Here is a 26,745-nt window from a genome sequence, read left to right as displayed (position 1 = left end):
GGAGGTTCCTCTCTGGGATGCGGCTGGGCGCTCCAGCACACCCAGCGCGGTGATGGTCCAGCACGCCTGTCCGGAGACTCCCCTCGCTCATGCCAGGGGAAATACAGGTATAACACATCCATTTTGCTAAAACAGATGAGCCCTCAAAACAGCTGTAAGGTCCCTTTCCTAGGTGGTGTGGCTGACTTCACTTCTTCCAGTACTGGTCGAGCGATAGCCTCCGGGCTCCAAACCCTCCTCAGTTAACAGGAGTAGAGCAAAACACCCTGAGGTCCTCAGTGCTCTTTTTTGGTCTTGCTGTTTTCCGTATCATTGAATGAGAAAGCTGGGATCAGGCACAGAGGGAATGAGTAGGATGCTCAACAACTAATTTTGTGTTTAAAAAGATTTTTTTTTCTCCTTATTTGGACTAACTGCTTATCAGTGTGAGTCAGGCCTGAAGAAATGAAACACTGTGTTACATGGGTTTACATATAAATTAGCTCACATTTTCTCAGAGCCAGACTGGACATTTTCCATTAGTCTAGCAGAATTTTCCAGTGATTGGGGTTTTGAAGGCCAGTGCAGCCTCTGCAATGAAAATACTTGCTGTTGTTAGAATTCAGTTTTTATTGGAGATAAGGTGTGGTCTGAAGGCTTATTAATAGCTGAACTGATGTGCAGCCAGCAGGTCAAATCAAAGGCAACAGTATTTAAAGTAACTCAACACTCCATGGTACATTTATTTTAGGGAAATACGGAAACAATTTTGGTTCCCTCTGATAAATAAATAATGTGGCAGGTTTGCAAATGATATTTTAAAGGAAACTTTGTGTTAGTATTTCCATGCTTCTGAAATAGTCAAGGCAAATCCACCTCAGGTGGACTTCAGCTGATGAGCTGTGGGGAGGAACAGTTCAAATTGTTTGTCTATAGCGATGAATTTTGAATGAACTGAGGTTTCTGATGGACAGAGCGATTGAAGATATTTACTTGAGAGCAATTCAGTAAGTAAGGACTACAATGAACTTACTCTGTGGATGTGGACATTCTATATTGTGAATCATTTTTAAAGTACCTAATCTTGTAATATAAAATATGGTAACGACAGAGTGTAAACTGCCTGCAAGGGCCATTGCTCAGCGCTCTGACCTTAGCGTGGATGTGAGCAGCTTATTTTACTGTGATGGATGCCAAAGGTGTCCGAGAGTTACAGCACAAATGTAGCTGGGCAGAGGGGGAGCGGCAGTGGAGAGGGGAAATGGACCTTGGCGGGGATATTTGGTGAGTCCCAGGCTGAGGCGTAATCGCTCAGTGTTTCTTGGGTGGAAGAACGAGGCCACCTCCAGAAAAAGGCAAGGAGACCCCAGAAATGAGTGCAAGAATGCTGGGTTTTTTGGTTTTTTGATTTTTATCACAGGTCGTATATACTCAAAATACAAACTGGGGAGGGACTTACTTTCCTAAGAACATGTACAGTACTTAATATAATGTACCTGTGGTTTCTGGACTATTTAATGATGCTGTAAAATGCGGTTTATGGCTAACTTCTTTGGCTCTGTGTTAATCCCCAAAACAATGCCTGTGGGAAACTGTGGGGCTGTGAGAAACTGTGAGAAACAGAGACAATGCCTGCTTTTGATTTTGTGTTTGAAAATCTCCTAATGCCTGTTTTTTGTTTATTTGTTTTTTAAATGAGAGCTCAGTCCTGTCCGTTACCTTGGTTTATCAACCAATTGTATCCCCATAAACACTTGTTTTGAGGTATCTGCTTCCAACACTTCTAGAATGGAACTGCTAAAATTCAAGGAGATCTAATGCAAGCATACAAATGATAGTTGGAATTCAGCGTAGTGATGTTAAAATAAATGACTAAAGCATTGGTAATGAACTCTCAACTTGTGGACACAGAACAGTTCTCTGAATTGCAGATTGTTTTCATACTTCAATACTTTCTCCATTATGAAGCAATTAACTCTCTTCCATTGTCTTTTAAGAACAAAAGCATTTGTTTCAAACGTGGCATCTTCCTCTCTTCCCAGATATCTTTTTGCAGTTTCTTGGTCTTTAGTGTTTTGGATGAGAGATTCACGTTCTTCATAGTGTCAAAGGCACATGAATAGCTGATCTGAATTTTCATGCATTCAATTTCCTAGAGCACAAGTATTGTTTAGGGTTGATTTCTTAATATTTTTTCCCATTAAAATTAATATTTATTTCATTCATAAGCAGCATCTGCAGGAAAATGTAAATGTCTGCAACCTCTCAAGGTGGTGTGGATTTTAGCAAATTATTTTATTTACCTTAAACTGTGATTTCCTCTAATCCTCATAGTAAATCTAGATTAGCAGCGTGATATGCATTATAAAGTTTATGCCACATTGTCAGAACATCAGTTATATTTCATAACTGAAAGTGTTTGACTTCTCCATCTTATTTCACTGTCTTTTATTTCCACTGCCTGCTCTTTGAATTAATCAACAGCAATCAAAGGGGGAGAGGAAACACAGTGTGTGCAAAGGGAAACAAGGTGCTGTAATTCAGTCCGTGCTTGGAGAAACAAAAAATTGACTGGTGCTTACCTGCATGGAAATGAAATATGATCTACATTTCTTAATACAACAGTAGCAAAAACAAAAATCCAACAACAGGAGGGTCATGAATTTTTTTTGAATTGAATTGGAAACATGCCTTCAGTGTTGGGGGGCAGGAAAAACCCTGATGCACCGCCTCCTATTTTAATACTTATTTCTTTGTGCTCAGCCGGTGTGCTATTATGAATATTGTTAGCCAGGGTGTGAGACAGATAATTTTAAAAGAAAATACAAATTGTTTTCCTTAAAGCTTTCATGAAGTTCTTTCATATTCTTGGACATTATAGACACTGAACGTTTAAGATTGATAATTTTATAAAATGGATTTCTGAGCATTAATTACTTGTAAAAGCTCTTTGTCCTGTGTATTTTAGACTGTGTAGGAGGTTAGACTGGTAGCCCTAAAATCTAAAGGAATTTCTGGTCCAGCTGAATTAATGGGCTGTTTTGTCATTGGCATAATAGGGGCAACAGTTCAACCAGCGAGTCTCTTACAACCAGTGTGCTCTCTAAAATGCACGCAGGGCTGCATACAGATAGTCCATGCTCAAAGAATTTGTAATATTATATCAAAATGCATCACACAATGGGGCTGTGCTTACTTTTTATTTGAACTTTGGTTTTAACGACAATACGTTCCTTGAGATTGCTTGCAATAGACTTTGAAGATGCAAATCCCGTGCCTAGATACAAAAGAGGAAGAGGCAAAGAACCTTATGTGATCTGAGAGGTGCAGAAAAATATTTTTCTGAATGAAATCTGCAAGTTCATGTTACGGTTTTATGGCAAAAAATGCTTCACAATTAAATAATCAACCAAAAAATATTAATGTTATGAATAATTTTAATGGTGGTAACTTAATTCTTATGTAGTAACTTAAGCAGCATGTAAACAGACCTTTGAATAGATTCTGTTGATCCTTGTACCAAACTCATATTCCATAATTACAGAATTCCTTGGGCTTTTTTGTTTTCAGAGCCTCTTTTCTTCAGGGCACAAGCTAAATTGTGAAATTTAAGCACATTGATTAAAATCCATCTTTGCTGCTTTCCAGCATTATTTTTTTTTTTTCAAATGTAGCTTGTTGCTTTTTCCTTGTAAGGCTGAAAAAGCTCATACTTTCTTGTTCCGTTTTTTAAGTCTCTCATCCACATGTAATGTTGGTTTTAAAAAGAGACAGCTTAAAGAAAATTCCATAGTTCTCTCGACAGGACAGAACAGTAATATTTGAAAGGCTATTTCAAAGATGTGTCAAACACACTCATAGGTGTGGTTTAACCACTAGAGCATTCTGCTGTGTGTTCTCTTTTTTTTGTTGTTGTTTTTGTTGCAGTTGTACATTTAAGTAATTGCGGAATGTGACAGAACTTAGCCTGCTCTTGGGAGACTTTTATTCCAAGTTTCATTTGACTTGGGTCAGAAATGGGATTTGAACTCACCTCTGCCCCTTCCCAGGTCAATGATTCCTGTTCTAGGTGACTTAATTATTTACTCTTTTTTTTGCATTTGTTCGGTGAAGTTATTTTCCTCCAGAAGACGCAAGTGTAAATCTCGAAATTTTACAGGATGAAAAAATTTATTTCTGCCCACATCTTTTATAGAATGTTTACTCTTGAAGATAAATTAGTTCATAATATCAATTTTCTTACTGACAAACTGAGCAAGCCTTTGGTTTGAGGTGCTGCATATGTAAGAGGAGGTGACCTTATCTTAACACTCACCTTCTATTCTTTCGATCAACGCCCCCCCCGGCTCCCCCCCCCCCCACCCCCCCCCCGTTTATTGGCACAAAGCTGTATGGGAGATACAGAAGTCCTACTATAAATTTTGCCTTTTTTTTTTTTTTTCTTTTGGCTCTGCATTTTAATGCCAAAAAGCTTTGAAAAGATACTTGGAATCCACAGGGGAGAGATAAATTAGACTCCAGCTGACATGACTGAATTTTAAACTACTGAATATTTTACATTAGATAATGCTGGGTTCCACTAAGCATAGCATCAGTCTGTTTGGAGGGTTTTGTTTTCAGATGCAATTTGAAAACTGAACCCAGCAGCCCAAACCATTGAATATCTTTAACTCAGTGTGTGATTCGCCATCTTGCTCAAAACTGGCGTAAAACTTTTCTGCAAAGTTTAGAGAAATTTGACCTTTCCCATCATTCCTTGTAAGTGATCTCAATTTCATGCCTTGTTGATTAAGGTTCACCTTATTCTCCAGGAGTAGCAGAAAAATAATTCAAAGAGCTTCCTTGGACCAGCTGCTTCCTGGCTTGTGTTGATAAGGTGGAGGTGCTGTCTCTGTCGCTTCTGAAAGTGGCTGCAGACGGTAAATCCTGCACTTCTCCTCTCCCAAATGATGTGGAACCCCTTTATCCTACTGCTTCCTCTGACCCCTCTCTCAGTCCTGCTTGGCACTTGGTCCCGGACTGGGAATTCTGTTGTTTTCTTTCTATCTCCACCCCACCCCCCTACCCCACCCCCCTTTATTTTTAAGAGAAAGATGAGATAATCCAGCACTGGCATGCCGAGTTGGCTGATCCAATGGAAATAATTACATTTATCATATTTCTGAGAAGATGCGTTTAAGTAACTGAAGACAATGTAGCTGAAAACATGCATCATTCTTTTACTTTGATCTTTTAAATATGGTCAGGTCACAAATGTTTATGAGGCTCAAAACCCAAGTGCAAAGCCATGTATTTTGTAGTCAGACAATGCGTGTTTAGTAGGCTGAGACACATCCTAGAGCATCGTGCTATGAATTCTTTTGGACAGAAAGAGGGTGAGGGTGAGTACCAGTCGTCTGCTGGTGGGGATCAGTGAACTGAGGATAATTGTATTCTACTTTTTCTTTTCATTCATTCAGTTTAAAATGGAAAAATGAAAGTTCATTTTGGAAATCTTTCTTTACAATGGTGAAACCTTACAAATTGGAGAGAAAGATGCCTGGATCTTGCTAAGAAATGCTTCTCTGTGGATACGTAGTGCCTTTAGGGCAGCTTTGAGGTTCTGCTGTGAGATAAAACTAACGGGATCTTTCCCGTGAAGCTTTGCCGTTGCTCTGATGTTGCAAACAGGATCAAACAGAACCCCTCAGTCACATGTTGATAATCTCGTCTCTGCAAATGGTGATTCATTTGATCTGTCTGCTTGCTAGATATGGATCTTCCCCCTTCTTTTGAGAAGGGGGAGTATATTTTTCAGTATTAGGATTGTGGTAGGTGCAGAAGAGGATGCTGACTTGAAGTTCAAACGGTGTCTTTTTCCTTCTCTCTGCAAAAGAAAACACACAGTGCTTATTTCAGTGTTTTAATATTGAGATGCCGCAGGGGCCTTGTGCCCTTTATTGGGGTAACACCTTTGTAATGTGTGACATCGAAGCCATCGCTCGGTTACTGGAACACAGAAATTGTTTGGCATGAATTTATGTCACTGCAGTGCTCTTAGAAACAGCAACATGGAAGCATGCAAAAACATATTTGCTCCTTGACTGATCTGAAATTCTTTAATTTCGTGATTGTTTTAAACTCTCATGTATTATTACTTTCCATAGGCTGAATTGGTGCTGCTAGCAGGATTGGATCCCTGGGCTTTTTCATGCTCCTCTTACATAGGAGTGCAGTGAGAAAGGTGTTATATGTTGTTGCAGAGTCAAGACTGTGATTTCAAGATGTGATACTATTGTATGGTACCGTTTGCTTTGCACAAATGATTTAGAGGGGCCTGGTGCCAGTATTTTTAATGCCAGGGTACAGTCTCTTTCTGTTCTCCTAACAGTTGAGTGCGGAGAGAAGACGGGGATTCTGAAGGTTTGGTTTTGTTGCAAGAAGCCAGCGTCTTCTATTCCTTGTAGTCCTTCAGCAGGCCCCCTGTCAGTATCCTGCTCTTTTGTCATGCAGCTGACTTTCCCAACGTGCCTTCTCTGAAATGCCTGGATATGAAATCTGTTATCAGTCCACACAAATGATTGCGCTGCCTGCTTTCTCTCTTTTTCTTTCTAATTTTTTGGAACAGTTGTGTGTATGTGAGTTCCTTTGCTGGCCTGATTTTTTTCCTCCCCCTACAGATTCATCTAGTCTCTTACATTGTGCTGATGTGCAGAAGCACAGGGGGACATTTGCATATATGCAAAGCCTTACAAAATGTGCTGAGAGGTGTAACCTCTTCTTGGGCAAGCTGTTTTCATTTTCTCGCCTAGCAGTCTTCCTCTATCCCGTCCTCCCTGTTTATTATGTTAAAGGCACCCTCCATTTCTCCAATAAAACAGCTGGTTTTTTCATGGCAGTGGCAGCTTGTTACCCAGTGTATTCATCAGAAAAGGTGACAGAAGTCTTTTTCTTACGTGTGCTACAACTGTTGGAGGTTGTAGAGTAAAAGAGTGAGCGGTTCCCCTGTAGCCATTGGTGCACAGTTCCCTCCATGGTACGATGGCCAGTGCAGCTGAACTGTCACGGAGAGGGACGTTTGCAGCATAAATGTGGCTGACCAGTTTTAGAGGAAGGAAGAAGTAAAGAGTGTTGTGAGCCTAAACAAGGTTGTACTGCTGAATTTTTGTGGAAGTAGGGAAAGAGAATACGATCAAGGATGTTTGCACTTTAATTGTTTTCAAGGCACTTTTTCAAGTTAAGAGGGAAACTGTAAAAGTGACAAAATCATATGCTGAGTGTAATTGCAATTATCAGGTATACACGGGAAGACTTTTGCAAGTCTGTAAGAATCTGTAAAAATAGTAGAAAAATTGAATAATTTATTTATGTTAATGCTTGGCATTAGACAAACAAGACATGCAGTTACCTTGTGTTCCCAAAGTGGGCTGTGTGAATTGAAACAAAGATAAGGTGGTAAATTCTGCAGAGACAGGCCAAAGAATGTGGTCCTGTGTTCAGTGGAAAAGATCCCATCGCTCGTCAGGACGGGAATTTGTCCCTACACTGGGTCTACATCCAGGTGCTTCTGTCGTATCTCTGCACTAGTTTGCTTGGGCTGTATCCTGTAGAAGGCGGTGGGGAAGCTGTGCTATGCCACGGACACCAACAGGCCATGCTCCTGCAGTCCGTCACAGAGGAGCCACCGGGTTCGTGCTACCCACCAACAAAGCGAGCTGCGTTTCACAGGGGACAGGCCACGGTATGCAGAGTGCTCCTGCAAAGCGTTTTGGTGCAGTTGATTAAAACGCTAAAGTACTGGAGAAAAGAGAGGCAGGTTTACAATTATCCTATATTTGATATCAGATATTATTGAAATGTCTAACCAAAATTGCCTACCAACTCCGTCACCAGTTTATCTATATGGAAATGTGCCTCATGCTACTGCCAGGTTTTGTCACAAATTGATGGTAATGGGGTGCCAGCCTATTTGAGCATCCAGTCTGAGAAACCTTAAAAAGGCCTCCTTTACTGAAAGTGCTGCCAAGCTGCTCGCCTTAGGATGTTTCAGCAGTGGAGGCACCTCAAGGTACTCGAGCTTTTTGAAAATCTTGGCTGTAAGGTCTGAAGCTGTGAATATATAATACGTGATGGCACCAGGCCCAGCTGGGGTACAAACACACACACACAAAAACACATGAGGATACGAACAGTGCTAACAAGATATAGATACTGTGCTCCACTGCTGCTCTCATCCCAATTCCATAAAATGGCATATGGAAATGAAAAATTTACTCTCTGCCCGTTTCTTCTAGCCTTAAGGTTAAATTCTGAACTTTATGGGACTTTCTGGTTTCCTCTGTTTTTCATCTCCCCTTTCAACTTAACATTGCCTTTTAGTATTATTATCTTGAAAGCTCAGAGAGATTCTGAATTTTATCTGCAGGGAAGCTCATTTGTTTTTAAATGATTTTGAGTCTGGAAGTTGGGAGATTACAGGCAGCTGTAAAAGAAATTGCCTACGAATAAAGATGACGGTTTTGGTTACCTGAAAACCCAAATGGGTTCAAAATGAGAGTTTAAAGGACGAGATTCTTTTGGCATGTTGATCCAATGATTTTACACCTCAAGGCCTGTTAAATAATGAGGGGAACTTGGATTTCTCCATCTCTTATAGTCTGTTGAATTAGTCAAATGCTGAGTTTGGTACGACGTGAGCTCTGTTAGATAACAAACAAGTGTGTGAGAGCACCTGCTCTATAGTGCTGTTTTAGCAGCTTTGCATCTAGAAATCACACAACTTGTGATAAGAGAAGTGGGTTTCTCTACTCTGCAGGCACGGATCAGGCAAGGACAACTTCAAGGTTGACAGACCAAGAAAGGGATCCCCAGCCCTGGGTGAGGTACCCGGCTGCGACATTGTACTCATCGTGGGCTCTGCTTCTCGCTACGGGCTGCTGAGCCCGTAGAAATAGCGAGAAAGAAAAAAATCCAGTGTGTGCTGGTGGAAATTTGAGTTCTATCATTACATTCCCATCATTAGCAAGTGCAGGTTATCAGACTTTGGTAGTAGGGTGATGCGGACCTCTTTATTCCTAGATTTCCTTTGATATAAACTTTATCTCAAGAAGAAAAGTGGGTGCATCAGGAAAATGATCTGGCTGTCTTTGAGGTTTTTCTGTTTTGTGAGACAGGTAATAATAAAATAGTTTTTAATGGATGATTAAGTTTAATGTGATTAATAGAAGATGATTTTCCTGTTCTGTGGTTAGGAAGATGATACGTGTGAAAAATAACAGAAAACCTAGGAAAGTAATTTTTTCTTCCTGGGTTTTTCTTCTTTTCTGCTTTTGCTTTTTTCAGTTTCTTTTTCTCCACCCCTTGCCCCCCCCCCCTTTTTTTTTGTCACTTTACTGTCATCGCTTTGCTTCTAGGGAGAGATAAAAGAAGTTTAAAACTAAGACATTTCAAAGTTTGCCTTCTAATATTTTCTAAGGAAACTCAGATTGCGTGTGGTTTTCCATTTCAAGTTCTATGCTGTGCTGTCCCTGATAAGAGACTTCAGTGGTTTGAATGAACACCAAAGTTTCAGCCTAAAGCAAGAAAACTGGCAAAAAAACAACTCAAGGCTGTCTTTTAATGGACAATGTTTGTTCCTTTCTGCTATGCTTCTCCTGTGACTGTGATCAGGAATTCTCAGAACTGTGGTACCTGCCAGTAAACCGGTGCAGATGCATGCACACGTACGCAGTGGGAGGAAAAACACTGTATTTGATCTGAGGGATCAAACATTTTGGGGAATCATCTGATCACAAGGATATCTGCTCCTTCCTTTCCCCGCATCTTCTTTTTTTTTTTTTAAAGATGCATCCCTAATCAGGCTTTGTCACCACTCTGTAAACAGCAGACCTGTTACCAGCCCTGAAAGATAAAGAGATTGGCAAAGAAAGAAGAGGGAGGTTGTCTTTGCATTGATGTTATAAATATTTATGCCACATGCGTGCCAGACCACTTATTTCTGATTTGGAGGAAAGGGACCTCACACGCTAGGTGATACAGAACCAGAGAAGTATTATGCAGGTTGTTATCACTGTTTATTGTATTCCTATAGCATATATTGTTGAGACTGTAAAAGCTACTCTTTTCGGTCACCGCCCTGGTCCCATCTTGTCTCCTCTCTGACAGGGGCTGTTGCTGGCTACCTCTGAGTAACCCTTGGTGCATGGGAGCAGTAAGGGTCTCAAGGCAGCACTTTTCCAATCCTACAGGCTAAGCAGTAGTTTAAATCTTGCCCAGGGCTGACACAATTTGGGCTGAGAGAGTCATTCTTCTGCAATGCCTCCCTTGCCTTTGATTTCATGAGAGGTCTATGTGTTTGGCAGGGATGGGCCTGGTAGCAAGGTTCAAAAATGAACTTGTTCTTGATTTGTTCTTTGTTTTCCTGAAAATGTAACAATAATATTGAATTTAAACAACAATGTGTTGTCTTGTCTTTCAGATTTTTTCAGAATTTGTCATGATGGAACAACTCTCTGGCCAGCTCTGCCCGGTCACTGAGTGATGGGACTGCAGGACCTGGAAGGTGCACCCAGGTGACACGGATGGAGCTTTGTGTGGGTGCTGCTGTAACATGGATCAGGCCAGGTAAGGCACTGATCGCTTCAGCCACCCTTTGCTGTGAGGATATACCCACTGCTTGTCTTTATGCTGCTGTCCTTACCACTTTCTTCTGCCTGACAGTAATTTAATAAGACTTAGAATTGATGTACCTAGAACTGAGGTGAGACACACTTAATCACCAGGTTTGTGCTGTACCAGTTTGCCTAAATATTCTTTCAAAATTATATTCAATTCTTATACTTATAGCCACCTAAAGAAAACTTGGTCAGCCATCCTGCTTAAATGAAGTCTTCCAAAACCTTGCTGAGAAGCTCAGCAATTGTACTTCTCCTTTTGTTACCTAATTCTGATAAGTTTTATTATTATAGACCTACCAGTTGCCTTTACTAAAATCCCATTTGCCTGCTGACAACTTCATAAGAGGGATGTGCAGGCTCTGGGCAGCCGGGAGCTGAGCAAGTCCTGGCTCTTGGGAAGGGCTTTTGGATTTCCCCGGGCCTTCACACCAGATCTGAAGGTGCTCAGGAGGCTTCCAGTACTGCTCTTGCAATGCAAATGGCTGTGTTGTGTGCAAAACAGGCGACTGCTTTGTCCTCATTGCCAGGGGAACTGGAAATCAGGGGAATTGGAAATCAGGAGAATTGGAAACGTTTGTCACTTTTGAGAGTACTAAGCAAGACAGAACTATGCTGACTGGGGTATTCTTGTGCTTCACAGCCTGCTTGGGGCCTGTGTACTTGTCTTTGGGTGTCTTTATGTGCCAGAAAGTCTTCGCTGGTGTGGCTATATTTAAAGAGTGGCACAAGGATATGAGCCTCACTGACACAAACAGCTTCTCCAATAAGAGGGTTTAAAATACACAGGTAAACTTCTCAGTAGACAGGAAGCTAAATCCAGTTCCTCCAGGAAAATAGAGGGCACCAATAAAAGCTTTTTTGATGGGTGTAACTGCATCTATACTAAGGCTTTTGCTGGTGTAAATCCACTGTGTAAAATCCTGGGAACAGTGGTGGGAGGGCGTGCACTGTGAGGGAGGAGCAGAGGAGATGGTGACCGCTGCTGGGTCACTGCATCTGGCTCAAGCTGAGAGTGATGAGAGTGGGGAAAAGGGGTTGCTGCTGGGTCACTGAGCTCCTGGTGAACCCACCCTTCGGACCGCTGGTCTCTGTGGGATGCGGGGAGTACAAATGGTCTCTGTGGGATGCGGGGAATGCAATAGTACAAGTGCGGTACAGATACAGAGCTGTTCTGTACAGACTACCAAAAAGTACACTCACATCCTCAGCAGCATGGCATGCCTGTCCCGTAAATACAGAACAAATATGTCACCTTAGGGGCCTAGTTGCCCTATAGAAAAGAAGAGGGCTCTGTAAACACAGGGCCAGCCCTGCTTTCCGTGGAGCCAAGCAGCATGTCTACCTTTCTGTCCTTTTAAGACATCTGAATTTGTTCAGGCAGGTTCCTACCTAAACCTGTTACCAAAGCCATGGAAGCATTTCTGCTCTATCTCCATTAGAAACCCAGCACAATCCAGCCAGAGATTTTTTTTGTTTTAAGTCCTTCAAAGACACCTTCTGTCTTACCAATGTGTCAGCGTGCTCAGAACAGGTTTCACTATGTGTATATAGCACTGTAATTCTTTCTAGCCTCAATGTGTACTTGAAAAGGAAAAGGTGTAATTTCCTCAGCCAGTACATAACAGCTTCACAAATTCTACATGGGATGATTTATCACTGGCTAAAAAGCAGTGGTTTTTCAACTCCAAACTCTATGGGTTTCCTGCATAAATCCACCACGTTGTCATTGATCTGTCCAAGTTGCTATAAGGAAGTCACAGGCAGAATTTCTTTTTCTTTTTCTTTTTTTTTTCTTTTTTTTTGTTGTAGGCATCTAAAGTTGACTTTCTGACTGCACAGCAGAAATACTCTATTTGCTACTTACATGAGCATAATTTTGTGACTAAATCACTTAAGTCAGCAACTAATTTCACTGTTTCTTCAGACCTACTTTAAATGAACAGGTATATTCATCAATCACCTCCCTTCTTCATCGAGTACTGGCCTAATCAATACGTGACAGAGCTATTTAAACACTTTCCTATTAAAAAAAAAAGAGGAAAAACTGTGGATAAACAAAACAGCAGAATAAAAAGTAGAGGGAATTTCAGGGGCAGACATTGAAGTTGGATGTTATTGTATGTTAGGACTTTCTAAATCACTAAGCAAGAAGGATTACATAGTGGTACCCATCCATGTAAGGTACCCATCCTTAAATTAACAGGGCATCGTGATTGCAATATCATGGTTGCATAGAGATACATCTTACAACTTTGGAGCTTGAGCAGTTTGAAAATGCCTACATGCAAAGCGATCACGTTGCACGGAACAGCATGAGCACTTAAAGCACATCGCTGTCATAAAAGGCAAAGGAAACACCTTGGACTGCGGTCTGTGATGGCCGTCAAATGCTCAGGTGGCAAGTGTCTTGCTCAAGAATTTTATGTACCAGAAAAAGGGACAGAAAGAGATTAAATGAGGTCTCTTATTTCATTATTATGTGGTGTGCTGTATCTTTTAGACCATAACATCTTTCAATGAATACGACTTTTGTTAATGTAAATGCAGCATTTCGGACTTGTTGCAAGGAACTGTTTTTGTATTTCTGTATTGGTCACAGCTGGACTCTACCAAGGATATCAGTACAACCTACTGGCTGAAAAAAGTGAGACATTTTAAAATACAGGTATTGAAGGAATCATTGTGCAGTGATACCTAAACCAAAAGGAATGAGAGAACCTCATTCTGATACTGGATTTGCTAAAAGATAACTCCTCTCCAGTCAGCTGAATGACTCTGGGCTTATGTGACTTTAGCAGAGTGTCATTGCAGAGATGAAAGGTGGGGTCATATGTTATTGAGACTTCATACACGATGAACCTCTGTGTTTTGGTCTGCGATAGCAGGCCAGTAGTATAGAGTTGGACCTGTCTTGTGAGTGCTTTAGAGAGGGCTTAACTTCCTCTCTCTTCTTTTACAGCAACTATATTTTTAACAGTGCTTCAACTGAGGCACCTGGTGCTGCAGGAACACAGATAAAGAGCATTGCGTAGTATTCTGGGTCCATTCAATATGTGTGTGACCAAGGAGAGAGGTGCTGTGAGAAGTTTTCCATTGAAACAGCCGTGTTGCTCCACGGAATGGTTGTGCCCAGAGCTTTACACGTTCTTATAGTTCACCATCACTCTGCAGCACATTCCTGAGCTGCCTTGGATTAATAACGTATTTATGATGTTAGTTTTTTATTTCTCATCTGAACAATGATTGTTTCCACAGCAGTCTATGCATCAGGACTCTGCCAGCGTGAGGGGGGGCTCACATTACATCCCCACGAGGAGAGATGTAACACAAACCTGTTGCCAAGAACTCAGAGCGAGCCTCAGTTTGTGGGAATACCACAGAAATGGCCACAGATAAAAGCAAGATGCGAGGCATTATGTAATTGATGATAGCTGGTATTGTAGAAATCTTTGCTACCCAATTAAAAATCAAAAGCCCCATAGGGCTTTACACATCACTGGAAGTTACCATTGTCCTTTTCATTCTGTATTTTGCAGCATTGAGGGCTTTTTGGTTTTATTGACTTAGTTTCTACTCGCAGCTTTTATTCTCGTGCTGCATAAGAATGAAGTGGCTAATACGTGCTTGCAAACCAGAAATGCTAATTATTAGAAATGTGATTATCATTTGTTTTAGAAAATTAATTAGAAACATAAATTAGTGCTTTTATATCATGATTCATTTAAAGGAAATGTTTATTCTGGCTGTGGTTTTGCCTAATTTTACTCAATGCAGTTCCAAAATCAGTGAGATACGAGCTTTGTTTGTGAGCTTGGTGTTGGAAGAGTGAGACTGAAGTTCTTGCATGAATGACATCCTTCTCTCTCTATCTTTGTGCTTAAAATTCCCTACCTACCCATTTAACAAAATGAAAGCATAATAACTTTCTTTTCTCTCTTTAAGCGTACCAGCTAAGTTACATTAGTCTGTTCTCCGCTTGCAAAGCTGCATGTATATGCTTAAGCACAAAGCCTGTTAAACCTAATATTACTTGCAGCATGTACTTTCATAATCAGGTATTTTTCTCCTTGAAAGTAAAAAGATGCTTGACTATTCAGAAGTGCAGGTCTCTCTTCTGGACGTTGTGTAGTGCAGCTGCTGCATATTAAAGAAACCTGAGATTTGCAGATCAGCCTCCCTGTGGAGGAGACAACAGAGAATCAGTATATTAAATGCATCTCTCTTTATTTACATACCTATGCCAGTGCTGGAACAGAGGCCATCACAAAACCAGTACTCTGAGAATTCTGCCTTCCAGAAATGCCACCCTGAAAGCTAATGACACCTTCCTGGGAAGCTTCCCTAGCCTAAAAATTGCTAGGGTAGGAAGAAGTCCCCAGAAAGCAAACTCTGCTAACCGCCATTGATTTTCTTCAAGGGTGATTGCTGATAAAAATTTAAAATTAACAGCTCTCCTGAAAGACTAAAGCCTAACTCACGTGTTAGGGAAACAGTTTGAAACGTTATGTATAGTAATAAAACAATTTGTTGACTCCTGTCTTAACACTACATTAATATTAACAAAACTTGCTCAGCTTTGGAGCTAGTAAGAATTGTGTTTGACAGGAAAATAATTGATGGCAACACAGTGTTTGGCCTGATATTTTTGGGTGCTTACGGCTGCATCTCGACGACTGTTTTAGCTTGGAATCAGGAACATACTTTTGAAGTAAATCTCTCAATCACTCAACATACTGTGCTTTAATTCACACAAAGCTGAACTGGAAGACATGCTCCAACTGCTAAGGGGTGTTCAGTCTGCGGGGATCAGTCTGGAGCTTAATCTGAAGTAATCAGAGCTGAAGCGTAGACAGGCAGCCTGCAGTGGTTCAGATGCACCTCCGTTCCACGACCTTAGAAACATGGCTTGTCCACCAAAATGCTGCTTCTCCTGGGGATAAAAGACAGCTGAGTTTTCAGTGGTGGTGTAGAGGATCCCCTTCAACCACTAAGAATTCCTTTCTGTTTGTAGATGGTAGTAAACTGTCCCTGAGCAATGTGAGATCTAGGTTAGGAAAAAGACTTCTCTTAGCAGTAGTTATCCATTGTACCATATCTCAATCCCTTTTGTTTCCTTCCTTTGAAGATGACTGGGAGTGCTTTTCGTCTTCTATTTGTTCATACTTCTAATACCTGCTAAAATCAATGTCTCTAAGGAGGGATTCCTTTTCTTCGATGCAGTAGGGGACAGCTCTGCCATCCAGAACCCTGGGTTGGCAAAACAAAACCAAAGCCGAAATATTCCCTCCTACCGCTCCTCTAAATCCCTGTTGATCTGTAGGGGACAGGAGAAGAGAATTGCTCCCTTCAAAGACAGGAACATTCAGATGAAGAAATTTTAAAGCTGCACGTTTGTTTCAAATGGATCCTATTTAGCTTGACAGTAAAAGAGCCACAGGGCTGAATTTTATTACACATTTGTGCAACAGGCATTAAATGTTTCACGTTAAGAATATATTAAATTGTTTTAAAAAAAGAAACATACAGCCACATTCAGAAAGAACAGATACAGAAAATGAGCAGCATTCCTCTGAGATTTTTGTGCATTTAAAACCTGAAGATTGAAGAAAGAAAATGCTGAACTGAAGATAATACAGATGATTTCATCACCTCTCCTGTCCTAGCTGCCTCTGTGTGGTTTTTGGTGGGGTTTTTTGGTGTTTGGTTTTTTTTTTTTGGGGGGGGGGGGGGGGTGGGCACGGTCAGGGGGTGTGTGGGTTTTTTCAGTGTTTTTCTCAGTACAGAAAAGCACTTGACTTACTTCAGAGGTGTCAATAATGCCATCATTACTTCAGCTTCTGGTCATGGACTTGCTGGACCAAGGCCTTCATGAAAAATCAGGCCCAAGCTGATGTTCTCAGAGTGGTGTGAAAATCAATTTGGTGCATCAGTCCTGAAGAATCAAATCCTCCTATCTTTCTTTTTGTAGCCTCTTCGCTTTGGGTATCCTCATGCATCCTTGCTCAGTAAAGGTTCTCTGTTTGCAGAGAAAGCAGCTATTGGGCACAAGTGAAATGATGAGCAAAGATTTGAAAAAAATGTGCAGTATTATAACTCCATTGACTTCAATTTGAACTAAAGGAATCTTTTCACTGCAGGTGAGTGTAGCGTTCATGCACCCTTAACTTTGAAAGGAAAAATATTTCTACTGAGTGTAGGTGTGGAGCTCTAGTTTTCTTGCTGTAGTCTTCACTGTATTAACATCAACAGTGTAGTGGGGTCCTCTTGTGCTTGCCACTAAGTGATGCAAGTCTTGGGTTGGATTATTTTGAGTTTTTTTCACTTCATATCATCTTGCAATAGGAAAGAAATGCTTTCTTCAACACTGAAGCAATATGAGTGTGTTCTGACCTGGGGAGTCATAGTAAGGCAGATACGCAGATTGCTAATTGCACTGCTTATAATCATCTCCATTTAGTAGGCAACTTATACCCTGTGTTCTTCTGTTTCCATCTGGCATTATGCACACATTCTTTCATTTCTGCTTCTGCCTTCTAGCCACACAGCATTAACTATATTATAGATGCCAGGGTGGAAAAACGCCATCCTTGGAAGCATGTGGGAGGGGTTGGCAAAGAGTAGACGACTGGCATTAATCATGCTACAATTAGATTTCCTTGTTGGGACTTTGATATGTCTTTGGGTGACCAGGCTAGAAAACTGCCAGTTTCTTGTCATCAACAAGCTCTGTGCTAATTAGTATCCACTCTTATTGAGAAGAGTTTCCTTTTTCAGTATGTTAGCGGAGTAATCCAGGTAAAAGGATACTATATTCTGTGCGTTACATTGGTGTGATCTAACCTTCGTGGACTTAACTCTGATATCAGAACGGCTCCTTTAGTGGCAAAGATAGTGGAACTGGAGCAATACAGAGAGGATATTGCAATCCTCTAGGGTGATGTACACTTCTGAGAGTACTGAAGAGGGCCCTATGTGTTAAGTGGACAAAATAAAATGTGGTTTCATCTGTTTAATTACAGAATATATACTAAGGCAGCATACTGCTGAGGTTGACTGTACAGAACAAAGACACACAGTTTCACAAGGTCCAGAAGGAAGTGATGGCTTCCTTATCTCGAGCAGTCTTTAGCTGCAGCCAAATGCCTTTCTGAAGTACAAACTTTGGGCAAATACAAGTTCTTAGTGCAGCGTGGGAGCAATTCAGTAAAACAGAAAACCCTTGTCTATGCGGAGTAGATATTTTAATCTGGTCTAAGCTCCATGTATTAATAATACCAAAAGAGAAGAAAATACCTCCCAGGCCTGTAGATACTGACTTTCCTTTGAATATCTTTCCTGAAGCACCAGCAGCACCATTTCTGAAGGGTGATTTGTAATCTTAGCAGATTCTGAATCACCCAGGATGCTTTCTGTGCAAGTGGGAAGTCAACGTGACTCATGTTTTAGCACTGGAGGTTTCTCAGAGCAATGCTATTTTGACAGTAGCAGTGTGGCTGTTGTGTTATCCTTCAGTTTATCGTAGGACTTACATCTTCAGTTTATGAAAACTTCATTTCACTATCTAGGAAGCCTTGTCAGGTTATGACTATTTGTGCATATGAATGGCTTAAGACTGTTGACAAATGCTCTTATCTAGACTGGATTATTTTCAGAGGCCTTGTACGTGTTCTGTCAAAGATGTGGAGCTTGGCATGGACCATAACCAGGTATAGAGGAGTCTAAAAATGTTACTCCACTCTTGATTTTTTTTTTTATCCAGAGTAAAGATTTGCCAACATAAAGATCTATGTGAGCTTTAAAATTATTATAGATTTAACAAATGGCCTTAAAATATCTGAATAGCATTCTTTTGCTTGATGTCCCATCGTGATCGTTTTGTTTCCTCTTGTTTCTCACCCAGTAACAAACACAGACTTCTGTTCACCTTGTGGGAGCCACAGGGTCATTTAGTAGCATGGTCTCTGTCCTGAAAAGCTTAGTCCTGATAAATGAGGTAAAGTAATGGTGAAGTGAGCGTTACCTATGCATGACTGAGGATGCAGGGAGAAGGCTAGCTCACATAATTATCACCTGCTGAAGCTGCTAACTGACACGTGATCTCCAGGATTTTGATTTAGAATCTTCTATACAAGACCTTTCTTTTTCTTTGCTATGAGAGCACTTTTGAGTCGTTCTTGCTGTCTTTTTAGCAACAATGGGCACACCAAGTCTAGAAATAACGTGAGAAATATGCTTTCCGTAGTTTTGTTTTGTGGCTGGACCTGATTGTAGAATAAAAGCCATGGAAATGATTATAACATCTTTCTGAATCTAGTGAGTAGCTAAAGATCAAGTTTTAGAGCACCCCAGAGGACTTTTTTTAAAAGTTATATTTTCCCTTAGGACCCTGATCTACAGGAATTTTCTCTATCAGTTATAGTAATTGTTTCATGTCTCAGTCATGTTTCTCCAATTCATTGTTCCCAAAATCCTGTGCCTGAACTTTACATGTGCGCATTCTGGCTGTGTAATCCAGGACCAATCTAAAACTTGAGTGCTTTATTTACCTGAATGGGTAGAATGTTTCAGCAGGATACTTTCATTTACCTGTCCAATTCTGATGCGGAGCAAAACTGAAGAAAGAAACCAGGGTGGCAAGTAAACATACTCCTCTTGTTCCTGGAGAACTGTCAGCTGTGCACAGACAGCCTTAGGAGAGAGTAGGCACTCCAGGCTTCTTAATGAAAAATAAAGGAACACGCTGGTTACTGTGCGAGTGATTCATCCATTCATCTACGCTTGTCTCTTACATGCACTTCTTATGGTTCTTAATATTATGTGGTACTTAAGAATAAGCATCTATTGCCTATTCATTCTCTTAGTCATGGCAGAATGAAAAGCAAATGCGAATTTCCTCCCTCCTCTCTCACCAAGTTCATTTTGTCTTGGCATTCAGTAGACCTTGAAGGAAAGAGCTGAGTGTCTTGGTCATACTGGAGCAGTAACAAATCAGATGGCATTTCCATATGTGATAGACCAGGACATTTTGAAGCTGTGCATCTGCTTTTAAGAATCAAGCTTAAAAATGAATTGACAGTCATGTCAGATGGGCAGCACAGAGCTACTCGAGCGGGTGATAAACCAGTTACAATGCAGAAGGCTTCTTTGAATTTCCCAGTGCACAATTTGTGTGCAGTCAGCTGAATCTGAATGTGGACTAGAAGATGCAAAGTGCTAGTGTCTGGCCAGGCTGCCATTCTCGGAGATATGCCCTAGAATTAAAGTCGGAAATTTCTTCAGCTCTTGCAGGGTTGCTTGGAATATACTGCCTCAGGAATTAAATGACCATTTCTACTTCTTCAGGTATCACGATAATCTTTTGTCAGCTGAACTCAGCTTGAAACTGGATGCTTCTCCATTTCTGACTAAGGCATTCTGCATACTTGAAAAAAAAAAAAGTCGTTGGGACTGTTAGAATTTCATATACTGTGTTATTAATAGGACTTTGTAGCACGTCCTGCTCTAGAAGCAGTAATACAGTTCTGAAGATCCCCTACGGAAGCCAGCAAAGGCTGTCCTGCTGCAGAGTTGTGGTAGTGCTGCTTTTTGCTAAGCATAAACATGAAGAGTGTAAAAATAATTACTAGTTTCTGCTGTCTCTGAGGATGGATTTTCTTCATTTGGTGCAATGTCTCACCCTAGCACTGCTAGCTCAGGCAGCTGCAACAGATTGATCCTTTGTTCCCTCCACTCCTGGATGGAAAATACTTGGATAGGACTTTTATTTCTGCTGAAGGCCTACACATCTTTGTCCAAAATTACAAATGTGTGTTAGAAGATAAGACACAGGCACCTGTGTGCTGGTTTCAACTGTTTTCAGTATTCCTATACCTGCTCTAGGATAAAGGATCATTATCCTGAGTTTTGTTTTTAGTTTTGTCTACATAATTCCACTCAAAACAGTATACCAAAAGCCAGATACCATTCTGGAATATAACTTCAAATAATTGAAGGAGAGAGATTTCAAAATTCAGGAACATGTGATTTAATTTACTGGAGGAATTTGGTAAGAAAGCCTAATTCTTTGCTTTGTAGCATCATCACCTTCATCTATTTTATTGCATAAATATTTAACAGGGGCCTTTTTGTGAAGAAAATAAAAGAGAAAAATATTATCATACATCATAAAGAGCTAGTCAGGTATTTTCCATATTGTTAATAGTCTATGTTTATACGTTACTTATTTTTTGGAAAGGTTTAAAAAATACATTAATGCTGTGAGTTCAGCATTACTTCCACTGCCGTCAAGCATCAAAGTCTTGGTTCAGCGGGAACAAGACCAAATTTGAAAAGAAAGACAGCTGTGCTACGTGTCACTGACTGTTATTTGTTACTGTGCATGTTGTTACTTTACTACAAATATCTGCTACATACGAAAGGCTGTGAAAAGCAAGCAAAGCACATGCAAATTGTAGAAGAAACCATGCAAAATAGATTTTCCAAATGAGAAATGACATGCCATGATAACTTCTTCAGCACTGAGACAGAAGAATGCAAGAAGATGCAGAAGAGAATAATTTGTTTGCTGAACCTTTGCGTTGCAGTGACACGCACAGTGGTCCTGGGCCAGGGGAGCATTGTGCAAAGTTCGGCTCAAGTACAGAAGTCGTCTCTTCCCTTCAAAGCCCTTGCAGTCCAGCTCTCTGTGTCAGTCAGCTGGCAATGGATTGGTCCTGGGTTGTATGTGGGAACTGCAACTCACATAAAATTCAGATTCTCACATTCTAGAAATAAAATTCAGAGATTTAGAAGTTTTCCAGATGTTTGATTCCATCTCCCTCCATGGCACCAAGGGGTTAGTTTGCTTTATATTCTCTTGGTTGCCATTTGTTACAAACAGACTCAACATCTTCCTATCTTAATTATAGGCTTAATTAGAAGGAAAGATCAATATTTAGGATAATAAAAGCACACAGATAATTAGAATAATAAAACTCCAAAGATAATGAAAACAATTAAACTACTTTTCTGGGTGACATGAGGATATGGAATAATCTTTGGGAGATCTGGCGTTTTGATTGTAGTGAAACTGTCTCTGATGTCAGAATCTGGAGTCGAGTAAGAACAAAAAAACGTAATACTAAAAATGGTAGGAGCTGAGCGTTTCCCTTCTTATTATTCTGGACTGTAAATGTCTGTTCACCTGAAAAAAATACTTAATTCACTGTCTTCAGGACCAGATGCAGGCAATAGAGTCTCACCCACAACCCCTTTTTGAAGACCTGTAATTTCTGGTGAGAGATCTACCATAAGTTAAACACAAGTTAAATTTCAAAAGGCAACAGAGATCTTTTGAGTCCCTCTCAGTAGGGACCAGATATTGAAGAAGTTTAATTTCGGAAACGATCTGCAAGAAAAATGGAAAACGTGTCCTTTTTTTAGCCAAATTTTCTTGTGTTTGTTAAACAAAATAGAGGGGTTGGGCTCATCTCCTGTTTCCCTTTTCTCCTTTTTATACTGTGTTGCGATGATAAACTCTAGGCACTGTCCTGTCTGGGCTTCTTCAGCCCCTTTGCCGTTGAACCGGAGCACCATTCTCATGCAAATCGGTGAGACCCTACGGTGAGGCAGAGCATCTTAGTGTGGCTCCAGTTATAAGGACTTGGTGGCCCAGTTGTGCTTGTTCTCTTCCCATCATTTCAGGCTTTTGGTTCTTACAGTTCTCTGGATGTTTCCACTGGGTGTGGTGATCACAATGTTAAGTAACTCTGCCCCCAGCCTAACACTTGTTATTTTTTTAGCAGGTTGGTTTGGTTTTCTTTTTTTAGAATTCAACTACTTCTGTGAAAATAACGTCAGTGTGGACATGCTGAGATGTGCTGGTAGAAAAGAAACAGCGTTATCATTCAAATGGTGAATGGGAAAAGCAAAGTAGTTGTTCCCTGTAAAAGCTTTCTTTGGCAAGGGCTCCTGCTGGGTTTTGGTTGTTCACGTTGCTGTTTCTTCCCACCTGCCATTAAAGCCGGTACTATCTCTTATTTATGAAAAGCTAAACTTAGATATTTTACCAGGCAATGAAAAACCATCCCTGGAACTTTGATCAGCCGCATATTGGGGCCTGCAAAAATAAAAGGGTGACAACTCAGATGGGGTCACGGCACCGTTGTTACCTTCGTTTTGAAGTCAAGAAAGAGGAATTCTGTATGGAAGTGGAAGTCAGTCGGTGAAGGCTTATAGTGCGGTCCCAGTGAAAAGGTGCACAAGGAAAACAGAATACACTCAATAGCGCAACTATAAGAAAAGTAAAAAAAAAATCCTATTTGGGGATGAAATGTTAACCGGGGAAAGTGGAAGCAAATGATACGTTTGTATGACTTTGTGAAAGAGAGAGCTCTTGGTCTGAGGGCAGAAGCAAGTTTCTGTGTGGCTGCTAGAGCTGCAGAAAGATTTTTATTTTTTTTTCCTCTCCCTCTTTCTCCTGGTTAAAAGGAAGCTTCCCCTCCCCTCACAAAAAGAAGCGACTCTTCACAGAGAATTACTTGAGGATTTGTGACTGTGGAACAGTGAATCGATACTTGTTTGCAAAAAGCTTCAGTTAAAGTGGGACAAGTGGAGATTAGCTAGATGATCTGCTGGTTGTCCATCACTATAGATTTCTCATTGTTAGATGGAGAGGTTTATCTTGCCCTCCCTGTTCAGAGCTGAGAAGTGATCTGAGATGAACTGTGTGGCTCACAGGAATTAAAAAAAAAAAAAAAAAAAAAAAGCTGTAGGTGCCACAGAAGCAATTGGAAAGAAGGACTTCTCCGAGGGAGCAACCTGGGCATCTTTGAACTTGTTTGTGCTCTGGACAAACTGCCCCTGCTTAATAAATCTCTCTTTGCATCAAAGGAGGCCTGAGCAGGCAGAGGTTATGGGGTTGGGGTGGGGTTAATTAACCTCCAGTTTTGTATTTCCTATGTAGAGATCGCTCCAAAATAGTGAAGAAGTCTTGTAAGGGTCCTTTTTTTCATTGCTTGACCCTTGTGCTCAAAACAGAGCTGGGTATTATCTCAGCCAGTTTTGCCAAGATGCCAGCTCTAGGGGTTTGACAGATTGACGCTTGCCACAAATTGCTCAAAGATCCACTAAAATCAGGATGGCTCTAGGTGAACAGAGGTGTTTAACTGCATGGCTTAGGCTGTGGGGGAGATAAGGTAGTATGTGATTTCCTTTGAGATTCAGAAATGTTCAGGTTGGAGTGAACCATATCATATTTTTAGTATGAGTTTTAAATTCCATACAGTTAGATCATTTTTGTAGCAGTTGGATTTGTTCCAGTGTTTGTTTATATTTCATTAGGGGATGGCAGGACTTTATGTGCTTTTGTCAGTGACATAGACATATTAACCAGAAGTGTCTAATTATCTTTATTGATTAACCTTATCTTATAAAGAAGTAGTCACTCACTAGAGCAGTCCGTATTCTGTACACTGAAGGAAGAGAAAATGATTAATTTACTCCCCAGATTGTACTGCTCTGTATGCTACGAGAGTAAATGATGGATAAGGGACAGCCTGCACTGTCTTGGGTCAGCACAGTAGGTCAGAGTCATTATTTACCTTTTGAATGGAGAGTGAGAACTTCCTCTTTTTGCAAATCATGACCCCAACTCACTTGTTTACAGGGAGAGGCAGAATTGGTCACACAGTTGTGTTCTGCCTTATGTATGTATAAATACAGAGCTGCTGTTAGAGTAGGTCTGAAGTATTTGTAGAGCGAAGTAGGATCTGCAACTTCTGAGATGAATTAGAAAAGCTTTCTATTAAAAGTCTATAGAGCTTTACTCGTAGTTACTTTCAAATCATACTTTTCAACCTGTCCTTTGCCGTGATGCCAGGAACAATTGACCGCAGCCAGAGTGCGTATTTGCTTAGACCACGTTTTTTGTCAGGCAGTAATGTCTTGCTTACTTCCATGTGACCCACCATTTGTGCATCTTCTGCTATGTTTGGAGATCTTGCTTTGGTTTGTGTTTGTCAGTCTCTAGTGCAGTAAGATCCTTGTGTGTGATGAAGGATTCTAAACACAGTTTAAAGACACAATCTAACCTTTATCCAAGTTTTTATGTGATACATCTATATGTGTGGGGGGGTGGGTTATGGTATGTGGGTAAATATGATCTCTGTCCGCATCTGGAGATGCCTATGTCCTGGAGAAGTCAGACAGAAATGCTCATCATGCATTGAAATTATTAATATATTGTTATAGTTAATGCAACAGGAACACAATGACTTAAGCAATAATCTAATAAATCCCAGGGAAAAAAAAAGAAGGTTAACCCAAGAATGCCCTTTGACAGTGCCATGTGGGTTGAAAAAGCTATAGGTTTTATGGTGTTCCTTGGTATATTTTTCAGCCCTTCCTTTGGTTCATCTTCTTCCTATCCAGTATGTCTAAGGTGTAGTTTCATTCTCTGCACAGCCAAGATTCTCCTCTAGCTCTTTCCTATACTCATATTTCATTCTGCCTTTTGTATTCTTGTTTTTTATCCTGGGGACAGTCTTATTCATGTTTGTGTCTTGCATGGAGTTATCTTCTTATTTTGTTATTCCAACTGCTTTCCACATTAAGGAGGCTTCCTCTTCTCCAGTCTGTCAAACAAAGCCCCTCCACTGTAATAATCGTATCCTTCTCCTGCTGTCATCTCTCTGGTGTTTCCGAATCACTATTCCCTTCCACTTTAGCAGTAAGGGAGCTGATGTACTGCAACCACTGTTACTATAAATACTACAATCACGTTAATGCTGAGCCAGGTTTTTCCTCTCCCCTGTCTCTATCTGTAATCACTCACATAGCAAAATGGGTCCCCATTGCTCTCTGGGGCTCTGGGTGTTCCCAAATCATCCTAAGGGGTACTGAATATGTTTGTGTCCATCTTTCTGGAAAGGCTGGAAGAAATCATCTTCTGATGAGTCAGATACTTCTTGCTATTAGTAAAATAAATGTAGTGGAGTCAATTTTTCCTTTGAATTGTTTCACTTCTATGATATCACACACAATACACTGACATTTTGACCTATGTCATACTTCGTTTTAAAGATCCAGTCATTTTGTGTGACATGTTGTCCTGGTTCCGGTGGGGATGGGGTTAATTTTCCGCAGGCTCTGGCAGGGACACAGGTATTCCATCCCACGGGAGCCATGCCCAGGCTGAGCTGCCAGGGGAGGGGGCAGGAAGTCGAGGCGGGGAGCGGGCGGGGGGCATCCCGGGTCTTGTCGGTGAGCGGTGGTTCCGTAATCGTGTTTGTACATTCCTCTATCCGTGTTACTGTTGTTGTTTTCTTGTTCCCTTTGCTCTTCTGTTAAACTGCCTTTGTCTCAACCCATGAGTTTTGCCTTTTTGTTCCGGTTCTTTCCCGTATTGGGGAAGCTCGAGAGAGCGGCATGTGGTTCTTTGTTGCCGTCTGAGGCCAAACCACAACACATGTTCTCAAAATGGCATGTTTTTCACGGGTCCAAACTGTGATTAAATGTTCCAGGTTACATGTAATAGCGCTGTTGTAGCTTGGGTAGTGCCTTTCCCATCCAGTTCGTCAGGTACACTGAACAGTCCTGGTTGGCTTTGCAATATGCCAGTTACTCCTGGGGGGTCAAATGTCTTAAGTGACGCTCCTTCACGTGTCTGTAGCATAGCCCAAACTACAGAAGTGTTTGCGGTGCTGTTTATGCTGGCCGTGGTTTGTGCATGATCACCACCACAAAGGGAGTCTCTCAGCTATTGCGTGCGAGCTGAGCAGGCAAAGCCTACATTTTTACTCTAGTAAACTGTGATGTAGCAATCTGTTATTGTTTTGAGGTTGCTGCTCAATGATGGTTTTCCATACTTTGGGAGCTGATGCCTTTAGACATGATCAGGGAGTTGCATGTCCTCGTAGCACACATGATGTCTGCTTAGTGGCTTTTAGCTGTTGTCCAGGGTACGTATTTTGTCTCTAAAGGACATGACTTCAGTGCTCAAAAATAAATCTCCTCCTTGATGTAGTCCTGATTTTTATAATTTCTGACACACAGCCCAATTCATACATTTCTTATTTTGTTTTTGCATTACATTTATTTCAATAGAATTACACAAATATAAGATCACAAGATT

General features: G+C 40.9%; 1 protein-coding gene across 1 annotated transcript in view; it reads left to right on the top strand.

Moving 5' to 3' along the window:
* The first annotated feature begins 10,486 nt into the window (after positions 1 to 10,486).
* Positions 10,487 to 26,745, top strand: part of GALNT9 (polypeptide N-acetylgalactosaminyltransferase 9) — a 213,507-nt gene continuing 197,248 nt past the window's right edge. The window contains exon 1 of the mRNA XM_054219677.1: positions 10,487 to 10,581. Within this exon, the coding sequence (XP_054075652.1) occupies positions 10,568 to 10,581 (14 nt within the window). The 5' untranslated portion in view covers positions 10,487 to 10,567. The remainder of the gene's footprint in view (positions 10,582 to 26,745) is intronic.

Source organism: Rissa tridactyla, chromosome 13 (genome assembly GCF_028500815.1).
Source record: "Rissa tridactyla isolate bRisTri1 chromosome 13, bRisTri1.patW.cur.20221130, whole genome shotgun sequence".
NCBI lineage: Eukaryota > Metazoa > Chordata > Aves > Charadriiformes > Laridae > Rissa > Rissa tridactyla.
This window is presented reverse-complemented; position numbering and strand designations above follow the sequence as displayed.